The sequence below is a fragment of the Larus michahellis genome, chromosome 2, assembly GCF_964199755.1.
Source record: "Larus michahellis chromosome 2, bLarMic1.1, whole genome shotgun sequence".
Classification (NCBI taxonomy): Eukaryota; Metazoa; Chordata; class Aves; order Charadriiformes; family Laridae; genus Larus; species Larus michahellis.
In genome coordinates, this window is record NC_133897.1 from 114,104,854 (window position 1) to 114,118,311 (window position 13,458).

The window sequence follows — 13,458 nt, forward strand, 5'->3', positions numbered from 1 at the left end:
CAACAGGGACATCCCATTCCCTGTGCAGAGAAAACCACCACACAGCTGATTAAGACAAAGACAGAAAAATATAGCAATCGTGAAAATGGTGAAAGATAACCATTCTAACACAGTTATCACTAAAATCTCTTATTGTAAACAAAGAGGCAGAGAGGGACTACGGTATTCTCATGTGGCTGCAGTTGAAAAGTGTTACTTCGATACTTATCAGTTTTTACTACACCCTGTCTCTTTTTGTCCTCAGCGCTAGAAAAAGGACCAACTTTTAAAAGATGCTCAAATGTTGCAAATGTTATCATCAGCTTTCGTTGGGAAATGGGAGTAAGAGAGCGCTCTGGTGAATTTGCCATATGGCTTCACAATATAACCTGGAGATATCACCGTATGTAAAGGATCTATTACTGCTGAATGCAGCTGGGTGAAGGAAAAAAAATAACTTCTTTGCCATTTGGCACCACTACTGCAAAACAGGTGAAGGACATGTTTCAGAAAGCCTGGCCTTTTCAATGTAGGGCTTAAGAATGAAGCCATCTTCACTGAAGACAGATGGCCCCAATCACCTTTTTAACATTTTGATGATTAAAAAGAAAAGAGCAGCATCAAACACAGATGAATCTTTAATACCGGTATATAGAATTCAATCACTTCATATATACATCAGGAAATCCTCCTGACTACCCTACGTCCTGCAAAAACGACAGCGTATATAAAGCTGAAAAATCGTGTAGAACTGTTCTGCTTTGTTGTTTTTCAATTCTTCCTGAAGTAATTTCAAATGTTAATTTTCATCTGGAGGCTAAAACCACGGCAGCAAAAGTTTCTTTGTAAAGATAAGTGTGGAGCTTCCACACTGCTGTAGTTCTGACAGCTTTCTGCAACATAAAACCAAAAGACATGCCAAGGAAGTTAAGAGTATTATTATTCAAAGCAGTATTTCTGCTTCAGATGCCTGAAAGGGAACTTTCAGTTTGAAAGAAAATGTATTTTTGTTTCTGAAAACCGTTATTAAAATGTTCACACAACATATACGGTCATGTGCAGAAGAAAGACACGTACTTTGCAGAAAAGAGAAGGAATATGAAAGGGGTTATTACAGTGGCAAGTTTATGCTGCTGCAGTGAAGACTATAAACATTTCCATTGTAAATATTTATTTTCAGAAGTTTATAACTCATACCTAAAAAACTCCACCTGACTGAAACTTGACTTGATGTCTGTCTCCATAATCAGTAATACACAAAACGAAACAGTTTAGCATTCGGATATAGAGAAAAGGAAGGTTATATCTCAAGCTGCTTTATTTTCAAGAGTAACTTTTTACAGGCATTAAGATATGTTCTGAAGTACTTCCACAAAACATCTCAGATCTGGCTGCTCTGCGTGTTGCAGCAAGCAGAGACAATCAGACCCGTGAGGAATATTCAAAAGCCAGAGATGCACAAACGAATGTACTTCATATATCAAGACCTGCAGCTTGCATGTGAGTATCTGCTGTTTTACATGATTGATCTGCTCGAAAACCAGCCCTGGTGGAAATGGCAACGAGCGATACTGTAGAACTCTATTAACATTCGTTTGTCACTCGTAATTTACAGTTGCTGGTGCAGTGGTGAAGGAAGCGTTACAAAACCTTTGACAGGGAGTTGCTAAAAGAAGCTAAGTCATAGCTCAGTTAACTATGTGAACTTCAGGGGACACAGAACAAGTAAATACAAAAAAGTTTCATTTTTCCCGCTTAGTAATCAGGGTGAGACCTGCAAGATCACCAGCAGTCACGCAATAATAAGAACATCCAGCAGTGTGCGTGAGAATAGGTACTATACAGATATTCAATATAATGCTCTCACTAAACGACCTGGTTTAAATTCATTGATTGCCTAACTCCTGGAAAAAAAAACCCTAGCTACCAGTAAATTGAACTGATCATACAAGAGCTCGATATTCTGCTGTAAAAGAATTTTAAAGAATTATATCCATAGGAACAAGGGATATATAAAACAAAGTAGCGAGTTTTAAATTACACCAGCTTGCTGGTTCTGCATGACCCTTGTGACGAGGGATTCTTTTTAATCACGGTGACTGAGGTGCGGATCCCATCTGTTGATGCCAATTACAGCAGATCGCCAAAAATCTTTATTAGCTGTAAATTCAGCCCACCACTCGCATTGTACTTATCACATAAAAGGAAAAATGATGTGAATTTTATAATTGAAATTGCACACTCTGAATGTGTTACTCTTAAAATGGAAGTAAAACCTTTTTTGATTATTAGTCGAGAGAGCCTCCATTAGGCAGGTCTTTTAAAAAATGCTTCTCCCCCTAATTCAAATTAGCAGCAGGATGTTACGAATGAATGCCAAGGTGGAAAGATACCAGTCTGTACGTCAAACTCTGGTTAGTATGGAAGACACTAGCACTTTAATAAACAGGTGATTATGCAACTCCCAGCTCTGTTAAAAGCAGATTGGTAGTCTATTAGGAACTGATTAAATTTGCCACTTTTTCACTTCAAACAATTATATTTGCTCATTAACAGTTGATATGTTGAATGCAGCTTAAGAAGAACATAGGAAAATTAAATATCAATCATTCTGACTCCTCAGAGATTTAAAACTGACTCATGTAATGATATTTTCCTTCAAAGAACAATAGGTATGTGCACCTGTGAAAGCTGCGATGGAGGAGAAAAGGAAGAATTGGAAAAGTTATTTGAAGACTGATGTAAAGTAGACATCAAGGGAATTAAACACGCAGCTAACTGTTGTGCTGCATTGATGTGTTTATACATATCTGTATGAAAGTGTGTTCTAAAACAGAGCATGAACATCGCTGGCTATACTGCAAGCCGTGGCTCATGACAGATTTACCAGTAAGGAAGACAAACAGAGGCATAGTCTGTTTGACATCTGAAATAAATGTCTTTCCTTTCATAGGTAATATAGACCCTCAAAGGAGTTTTAGAGATTATTCCTAGTTACCTTATCACCTTTGCGAAAGACAGAGATTGCATCTTTCTGGAAGCGTTACTACTGTGCAAAGGCTTTGTCAGGAAGCTGGGATACTGGAGAGTAACAGTAACTAGCCTTTACACAGCTGCATCTAGCAGGACATTGCAGAGAACTATAAAAAGCAGATGAGTATTTTTAACCCTATTCTGCAGATAGGAAAGCTGAGACAGAGGAAGGAAAAGAAACTTTCTCATGATTCTTCATCAGGCCAGGGACTGAGCCAGAGAGAATACATAACCCTCTTGAGATCAGTGCTCTGCATTTCTCCAAAGTGGAGATACAAATCTGTTTCCCAACTGGCCTTAAAAAATCAGATGTTAAAGATGTAATCCATGAAAAAAATCACAGCAGATTATTTTGAATTGCTGTAAATTGTATGCCCATTTTAAAAGTAATTTTATATTCTTCAGAGACTCAGTTTCTCACTCATTGCATGATGGGAGGGGTTAGGCATCCATGTGTGCACTCAGCTGCACCTACACAGAAGAAACTGATAGGACCTGCCCCAAAGAACTGGCAGCTGAAACAGTCATATATCCTTTACATCTAGGAACAAGACTTGTTCCTACTACTCTTATTCTCCTTCTTGACTAGGTACTTCTTGACAACATATCAGGGAAAAAAAAGTGTGGCAAAGAAACTGTCGGGATTCACTGGTGGATCTGGTACATAGACTTTCAGTACATTCATAGAATCATAGAATAATGGTTTGGGTTAGAAGGGTTAAAGATCACATAGTTCCAACCCCCCTGCCATGGGTGGGGACACCTCCCACTAGCCCAGGTTGCCCAAAGCCCCATCCAGCCTGGCCTTGAACGCTTCCAGGGATGGGGCATCCACAGCTTCTCTGGGCAACCTGTTCCAGTGTCTCACCACCTTCACAGTAAAGAATTGCTTCCTGATATCTAACCTAAATCTACCCATTATTCATACATTATTACGTACTTGGCTTTAAAAGCTGAAAGTGCAAAACCCTCAAGCTTGGTATTTTCTATTCAAGTATTATGATGAGTGATAAAGCCACATTTAAACTTGCTTCAGATAGGGATCTCGTATGCCTATCAGAAAGCTGTCAGGGAGATCTTCTGGTGAGCCTCCTGATGAAAACAACTGTATTACAAACTGCAAGTAAAATGCCAACTGTGTATCTTTTAAATTTAGGATTCAATTAAAGGTGAAAACTAACAGCATCATCAGCTAAAGGTTAAATGGAACAATCCATTTCTTCTCAGAAGAGGAAGACGTAAAAGCCCAACAGGAATAAAGCAAATGCTGCATTTTTGTCCTAGTTTTCCTGTCTGGCTCATCTGTAGAAAGCCCATGGGACTGAGGGATGGCGGATAGGTAGCAGAAGTGGAAGAAGCAGCACATTTAAATGGCTCATCTTCTAAGATCACAAATTCTAATTCTGGTCTAAAGGCAGAGACAGGAAGCCTACCAGTGCTAGAAGTGGGGACCGGAGGCTGCAGACTCTGGGTTACTTAGGGGACAACTCAAATCACAGTAAGACCTCCTATTTCACATGGCCAAGAACTTTTTCTCTGCTTTAATAAAAAGCCATTAAAAAGTATATATCTAAATCCAACATGGTAAGATTATTTTAGTGTATTATACTCAGTACTCCAGCTGGCTCTCTTAAAAGGTTGGGCATGTGTTGAAATAATGTGTGCGGGTGCAGCTTAACTTCTTCAGATCCACGGGCAAACGCAGGAAGCTCTGTCACAGAATACCTATCACAGAGAAGATTCCCTCCAAGCAGTGGAGGAGCAATCAAAGTTTCACACGTATGCTAACCAAGCACAGGCAGGAGATTGGCATATTGTTCAATATTATAACTAAGCAGTCACAGAAGACTCATCTTCCCCACCTGTTCCAGCTCTGAGCTTGACCAAAAAAATAAATAAGAAGCGCATCAGAACGGGCAAATTATGTCTTTGAAGACAAGTACAAATTGAAAATTAATTTGTGTTTTGACAAAGGAATAGGTTCTTGTTCACAAGCAAGCTTTTAAATGATACCCTATAAAATTGGTTCTCTAGATCCCTTTGAGGAACCCCCTTGCAAACATAGTATATCTTTGGGTGCTCTGCTAAAACTTGCTAATTGAAGTGTTTTGTATTTTAAGGACCTTAAGCCTGGTTATCATTAAACAATTAAGAGAACGTACACTTTCACGACACTATTGTCTCTGTGAAAAGTTTACTCAATGTTTCTACCACGACATTTCTTTTTTCATGGGTAAGAACATGTTGAGTAACTTCTGCCAAAAAGGATGTATTTTGCTTTTCTACTCAAAACCTATTTGAACACAAAGGTAAAGGACCGCTTACTTGACATACATGAAAATTAGATAAGAATTAAATTTGCTTGCTTCTACCAAAGTGATTGAGTCTACTCTGTCCTAGATATTGACTGTGGCAAGAATACATATTAAAGAGTATAAACTGTAATCCAAGTACCCAAACCTCTTAGCCTCACATAGCCAAAAAGAAGGGATGATAAACTTACCTTGTGTAGCAATGTAGTGATTTGGTCTATGATAACCCTAAAATAAATTGGAAAAAAAAAATATAAGCAATATGCACATCGGCTATGTTGCTATGAGTGACACTGCATTTAGAGTAGCATTCAGTAAAAATCAGAACAATACAGATAACCTATTAGATGCAAAAGTTCTTTCCATTGGGGAAGGGCAAAGGAGAAGGGGAAAAAGAAGCCAATGTGTTTTCTGCGAGGTACTTAAGTTGCAGCCTTGTACATTAGGGGACAGAAGTAATATGTTCTTTCAGTCCCTTGTTGGCTCTGCTGAAAATGAACAGCATGAAATCCTCTCTAGCACTTGCAGCTAATGGCATCAGATGCTCATGGAGGCTGAGATATACCTTCAAGCTACTGCTTCTGAGTGCAAAGCCTATCCCTTTTTTAACAGCTAAAGAATGCTAGATTTGCATTCAGCCTGGGGAATGGTGGGGGGATGTTCACTCCGTCCACTGTGATTTGTTTATGTTTTGTTTCTGAACAGTAAAAAGGAGGGTAAATTCTTTGACTAAATGGTTTGGTACGAATATGCTTGTTCACATCTAAATAGGAAGAACTTAAAACAATTCTCTGTTTCTCGTATGACAAGAGAGACTTAATCACAAGCTGGCTGTGCAATAAAGACTAATACCTATGGATTCTTTGCAACATTGAATAGGTTGCCAGTAAGGAACAATACCATTTTTATAGTATTTGAGTTTCTGACATGATGGGAGTGTCCACGAAGGTTTAGATCATGCACTTGTATGTTGATAAATTCAGTTATACCAGTGTTAATCTTTTAATAATCGTTATGATGTGTTTTCAGACATCAAGAGGAAGACCTTAAAGCTGTAGCTTGTGTGCCATTGCAATTTCTTTGTAAAACAGCAAGGGGCATGGTAGTGATGCAAGGAGGGAAAGACTCAAACCAACTGAAGATACCCTGAATATTACAGAAAGAATAGCATCAACTACAGAATTGATTCCTTTACATGCCGTTGAAGTAAAATTTGGAAGTCTATGAACTGAGAAGTGTTCATATAGCCACAGAGCTGATTTTTTTCTGCTATGTGTTATCTAATATCCTTAGTGTCTGGGATCAAATGATTCTGTTTCCCAGTGAAAAAACACATGGGAAAAAATACAGCATAATCACTGCCCCTCTCTTTTATCCATTAAAATTTCATAGTGTCTATGACCATGCCATTCCCTTATTAACATGTTTATTCTGACAACACAACAACTGTACTAATAATCACATGCAAGAGTAAAATTGCAGCTGCTTCTGTAGTAGAAAAACAAGCATTTCTAACGGAAACCTGACTAGAAAGATTACAAACAAAAAATGCTGTGTTTTGTGGCAGAGTTGTCTTTGGAAGATGTCTGCAGTCCTCCAAGCTTTGCAATGAAGAGAATTGGGGAAGAATTGAAGAGAAAGGGAGAGAATTTTTTTGGTTCTCACCCTCTGTTTCTTTTACAGCTGCACTCTCCCCATCCTCTTGTACTTCCACACGTAAAAAAAAAGGTCGCTATGCAGCTATCTTACCCGCATTTTAATGGAGACTGTATGGTCCAAATCCTTATTCCTCACATCTAATATTTTAGAGTCAGGACCAAACCTGACACAAGAACATACTAGTAGCCTAAAATGAGAACAATCCTGAATGTTGGAGAAAGTGTGAAAGTGAATGCAAACCTAGGTCCCCAGTGTGAACCCTCTCTTTCCTTTCATGACAGACTACTCCCTTTAGAGTTTAGTGGGATGCCCAATGAAATATATTTCCATGTGTCTCTGCTTCTTGGTGACTGTGCTATTCTTTCAAACAGCAAGGGACTGAGCAGAAATCTGGGCTTAACTTAATGGTTCTTGAACATGCTAATAAACATCAGTAGAAGGGAAAATCTTCAGAAAGTTCCAACTTCAGACTTCAGATTGTTACAGCTGGAATACCTACTTTTCTTGTACAGCCCTAGTTGCTTCATACTCTGAGAAAAACATCTGTTGTATTCCTGTTTCATACTGGTGATTAAATTTGAACTGCAAACTGTGACACCATTTTTCAAAGATGGCACTGCTGAACAAGAGATCTTTAGAAGACGCAGTTTCCTGTGAAGCAACACTTGTTTTACTTAGCGACATCTAGCACCCCGTGTAAATAATAAAATTATTATCTTTGCTATCCATAGATTTCTGGCTTTAGATAGTATTGATTTAATAATGATTTTCAATTCTACTTTTGAGTTCATTCTTTCAACCAAAATCACCTTGTCTCTTAAAGAATTTATTCTAATGTAAAACATTAAGTTAACATGATGCAGAATGAACAAAGAAGCCACCTTCAATAATTAAACAGCCTACATATTTAATGAAATGTCTTGCTTGCATTAGAAGTACCGGTTAACAGCTGCAGAATATACTTTGAAGGCGACTTAAAAGTGCAGAGATGACAAGAGATTGCAAATCTCTGCATTAGGCATTACAGAGTTTTGTCACATTAATATGCAAACAGCTTTCTTTTAAATGTGGAATGATGCCAAGCTGTTGACAGAAAGTGAAAATAACATTTTGTTTGCCCATATAAGCACCAGCAGGCAAAGTAGCCATACAGTGCTGCTGGCAAGGTTTCGACTAGTGGCAGATTGAGGAAATTACTCCTTCCATTTGCTTATTGACAAAACCTCTGAGGCTTTTTTTTTTCCTTTAGTGTACATCTAGCTTCCAAAGACAATACTTTCCAATGATGTTTAGCAGCTGACATTAGCTGTGATATCTATTACAAATTATGAGTAGCATGAGAATAATAAGAGTTGCCTCTTTGACTGAACACAACGTTGTTTGTTGACTACACCAGTATACGCACATCAATATAATTTCCGTTGATGTAATCGGAACTTGTTTCTCCTTCAATGGGCTGCAATCTCACTCGAGAATGATCATCTGAAATGGGATCAATGGAGAGAAAAAAAAAGTAATTAAAGACACATTCAGTTAACACAGCCTTCATCAAAACACTAAAGTCAACCGAAACCTCAGTATTCGCAAGTTCATGCTTGTTTTGTTGTCCGTGAAAACACTGTATCTACATTTAATCTTCATTTCAGTCATTTGCAAGGCTTTCCAAATCGCCTCTGATTTTCAGTCTGAATGTCTTAAATATTTCTAATGTGAAATCCATTGCAATTATGGTTTTTGCCTTGACAACCCCCCAAACCTTTTGTTAGTAAAGTAAGTAACATTAAGTTGTCAAAGGTTTAGTCATTTGGAAATGCTTCTGCTGGTACGCAAAATAAGCTGAAGTGATTCTACAAGACATACTGCCACCTCATAGTTTCTGAAGGAAACTCATTATGTTTTCAGTGAGGGAGAAAGCAAAATAAAATAATGACGAAGCCAAAGCAGTCATATAATGTCTTTGTGACTGAATTTTGTTCCACTGTGGACATCTATATCTATCCAGGAATGTGCAAACACTTTCAACTCCATTTTCCATATTCCAATCCAAGACACCATGGCATGAATTCATTTCTTGTCAGCTGCCTCATTTTCTTTACGATACCACAGCAACGCTGGAGAAGTGCTAGAGGCTAGATGATCCCCCTCTTCAAAAAAGAATCTCTCTGTGCTGGCAGGGCTTCTTCTTCTTTGAGACTTCATATGCTCCTCTTGATTCTCTTGGTTCGAAAACAACCAAACACAATGGCTTTTCCAGAATGGTGCGTAAGTTGTTGATAAAACAATTTGAGGCTATGATCTCAAGGATGGAGAGCTGGTAAATAGCCACTTTACTGCTGCTTTGTTTACAAGTTACTCTTGCATTATAATTAGATACCTGTATATTATTGTTTCTGAATGCTGCTTGCTAGCTGAGCTAATATCACTTGCAGCTGACGACAGACCTTCATGACTGTCATTATTTTGTTGTAAATGTAAATAAGCATTAGAGCACCTGAAACCTGCCACCCATGTTCTGAATAGCTATTTTTTTCAACTTTAAAAATCCTAAGAGACAAGAAATGAATGAAAGAACATGAAGTGGCTTAAAAATCCAACTTCATCATAAGTAGCATAATATTTTCCCACATTATGGGGGAGAAAGGAGAGGGCAAGTGGTTCTTGAAATAACACTGTTTTAGAATTAGAAGTCAAGAGATTTTCAAATGACTGAGTAGGAAAGGAGAGGCAAATTCTTTATTTTATCCTCTTTTATGCTCCAAGTCTCAGGGACTACAGATCTCAGAGCCTCATTTGCTTCCCTAGGATTCCCTTGGGAGTGAGAAAAAGCGCAGCTGTAAACCAAATATAGTAAGTCTAGGTTCCACACAGTTCTTATTTTGCTATTTTCTTGTGATAATTTCACCCACTAGTTTTCAAGAATGAGTTTTTCCAAACCTGTTGGAATATTCAAATCAATTACGTTCACCAGGTCAGCCTTTTCAGCCTCCTTATTGGATTTTCCAAGACTAAACATTTATAGAGATGTGACTCTCCATTACATAACCCGTGCTGGTCTGAGCCTACCAAGCTACGCTTATCCAAGTGCTGGGCTATTCTCCGCTAAATTAAGCTGTTTATCAGTTTCTTTTGAACAGAGGTTTGGTAAATTCTTAAAATCCATCTTGCTTAAGGAAGATACCACATTAGGAACTTTCTAAGCTCTAGACATGGTTGCTGCATTTACAGTTTTGGGACCTGCTCCATCTTCTGCTGAAGTCAGCAGACTCCAGAAGTCAAGCTTGCTTGAACTCATGGTGTGTTTTCATCCACATCTTCATGATTTCCTGCATTGTTGACTTAAAAGCATTCTCGCTGGCCAGCCCAGGCTAGTAAAGATCTCCGCTTTTATGTTACTTAGGGCAGGATTTAGTTGTCCAAGCACAAACATCTCATGCCACTTCACATACCCCGGGATATACTGCCTAGCCTTCAGCTGTCACTGTGGAATAACACGAGTCTCTCGTGGTTGGTCCTGCACAGATGTCCTAGGTCACCTAAGAACTGCTTTCTTCTCACGTGCATCCTTTCTAGTAGTGCATTCTCAGCTAAGTTTTGGGGAATTCTGGAGGTAATGGACTGTTCAATACCCATTCATTTGCAGTGGAGCTGGAGTGACTCCCTTTTTTTGTTGCTTTTAAAACTCTAGTTAACTCCTTGCTGTGTGGCAACACTTCTTGATTTGAAAAAATTCTTTGGTCAACAAAAAGAAATGTTACTCTGTCTATGCCTGTGCTTATGTCAAGTAGATTTAAACCCGAGAGGTACACAAGCCATATATTCTTCCAACATGTGTGTCAATTCTTAAATAGCCGCTAGGTTAACTGTCTAGATTTTTAGGGTATTTTTTTCCTTTATACATCAGCTGCTCTTGACAATTTTTGTAGCTTTTAAATACTCTCTTTTCCAGCTCACTGTTATTTTGATAGCCCTCTATTAGGAGATCAAATTTAACTCTGCGCTGATCACTTAAGCTTTCAAAATGAATTATGTTAGAATCCATTTGTCTTTGTGGAAAATGGTAATAGATAATGAATATAAGCATTTTATTCTCGCTCCCCCCACGTTACCTACAACAGGTGTATGCCAGCCCGCAGACTGTGATCTCTAAGAAGCCCCTCGAGTAGCTGGTTGATTAGTATGCCTAGCCAATGACCCTTCCTTGGGACGTGCCTTGCTGATTCTTTGCAAATCAAGCCTTTTATAAATGTCTCACCTAAAATCTTTAGCTGCTTTTAAAAGCTGTGATCAATATTCTCTTCTCATTTAGTCAATATTGAGTTAGGTAAAAATAAATACAGAAGCCCCCCATTCCGAAACTACCTCAAGATCTCTCCTGAGGAAAACCCAATGGATTTTACCAAAATCCATGCATAACCTTACACAATTACGACAGAACGAGACTTTTTCTTAGGTAAAAAAAGATTCATTTAGCATTCATGCTAGTTTCAGTTCCTAACGAGAAAGCACAAATCTTTCTGTGTTCAGAAAAGGAGGAGCACGTTTTCTGTGGGTGACTCTGATCATCACCATGGGGCTTGTTGATACAGCGGCTCACCAGTTGTAGCCACTTTCATACAGTGGGCAGGGCATGCCTGCAGCCAATTAAACGCCCAGCACTTCAGTAATGTAAAGCATATTGCCATTTTGACAACCTCCTGCCAATGCTGGCCAATGCTGGACGCCTGGTGCTATTGTTTTAGTTCCCTCGGAGAGCAATAATGACTACAAACAATAATGTAACAGTAGTATCTTGGGGAAAATTTAAATAAAGAGGATAAATGGATGGAAAAAAATACATTAAATGTTTTACAGGAAAAAACATACATTTCATTATAATCATGTACCCATAGTCAGTGGCACCCAAACCATCGTCTTTTTAAGTCTTTAAACATAGTATAAAAGGGCAATTTAGTAAAATGCTTTTCAGCTAAAGCAAATATGTTATACAAATACCTGGGACAAATTTTCAAAAGTGGCCCGCTAAAATTGTACTCTCAGACTCTGAGACAAGCGATCATTTAGGCAGCAAAAAGCCACATAAAATAATTAAACAGTTAACTACCCCATTTGAATACATATGTTTAACAAATAACAAACTGTGTACAGTTTCAGCTTCTCTTTTAAGATATTGCCTTTAACTCTAATGGATTTTCTTTTTAACTTGTGTTCCCTGTGTCTTCACAGACACATAAATAGGAAGTGTTATTGATAACAACTCCATCCAACTCCTTCCCTTTGCTAAATAGTGAGGACTTTAGAAGTAAATTGAGATCTAAATGATCTGAGTTATATTTGCCCTCTCACAAAGCCTTCAGTATCACTTGTAATTGCCATTGATTTGTGTATCTAATATCTTTTACTTGTTTTCCCTTGGCTACTCACCACTTCATTACCTCAGACATACAGCACTAGTAGCCTTCTGCTTTCTTCAACCAAAGGGTGTCAAAGTGTAAGGTGACAGCTAATGTGATGTTAAAGAGGGGACTGACAACACTAAACCCGACTAAAAGAGAAGATCTGTTGTCATAGGCTTGGGCTGTAAATAAAATTTCACAAAGGAAGGATAAACATAAAACTTTTTGCTATTCTTATTTTTGCCTTCAGTATTTTTACTTAAGTGATAATAGTCATCTAATGTATTGCTACATCCTCACAAAATAACAAGTTTGTTACACATTAAAGATTGCTTGGAGGGAAACAAGCAGAACACATCTAGCTAACTTATCTTCTTTTGCATATGCTCCAGCCCATCATGATATTCACATTTCCCTAGAGGATTTCATTTCCTTTTTCAGTAAGTAGCACAGTATACATCCAAAATACACAGCAATACTACCATGTCCATTCAAAATGATATGGCAGATAGTGTCTTGTGCATAACTGGCCTCTGCTTCCACAAGCACTTCCTGCAGGTTCTCCTTCTCCTTCTGCAGCAAGTTACAGAGCTCTTTTCTCTTTGTAGACTGTCTCAGCCCAGCTGGGCCACAGTGATATAAAGGCCTATTCATACCATCTACTGTAGGTCACCACATTACGACTTGGTCTCTCTAGACTCGTTGTGCAACCACTGCAAAGAGGACCTCCTGAGGTGGTGATTCAGAAGCATTCAAATGGGCTCCATTTCTGAATAATTTCTCTAGAAGAGCTGTCCTCCCTTCTGTCATGTCCACGTAGTTCACTGATGAGGAAACCTCGGAAGATCTGTGCCCAGATGAGCATGTAGACTAGGTGCCGAAGTTAGGCAGTGTAAATACGCATTACATACTCCTTCCACAGGTCCTCCAAACGTTCAGCACTGTTTATTCTTCTACGCTGTCCCATGCACCTAGGGTTATACATGATTTCTAAACTCCTGTAGTATCATTAAATGATCCCTCCTTAAAGACCATCGTTCATTTTCATGCTTACAAATCTTCCGACATGCTGTGGCTGCTGC

At 38.5% G+C, this 13,458-nt stretch overlaps 1 protein-coding gene across 15 annotated transcripts in view; it reads right to left on the bottom strand.

The window, feature by feature from the left end:
* PTPRM (protein tyrosine phosphatase receptor type M) overlaps positions 1 to 13,458 on the bottom strand; it is a 482,403-nt gene that overhangs the window by 47,927 nt on the left and 421,018 nt on the right. For all 15 annotated transcript variants that reach the window (XM_074576689.1, XM_074576685.1, XM_074576684.1 and 12 more), the window contains 2 exons: positions 8,389 to 8,465; positions 5,516 to 5,552 (listed from right to left, as the gene is read on the bottom strand). In XM_074576689.1, coding sequence (XP_074432790.1) covers positions 5,516 to 5,552; positions 8,389 to 8,465 — 114 coding nt within the window. The remainder of the gene's footprint in view (positions 1 to 5,515; positions 5,553 to 8,388; positions 8,466 to 13,458) is intronic.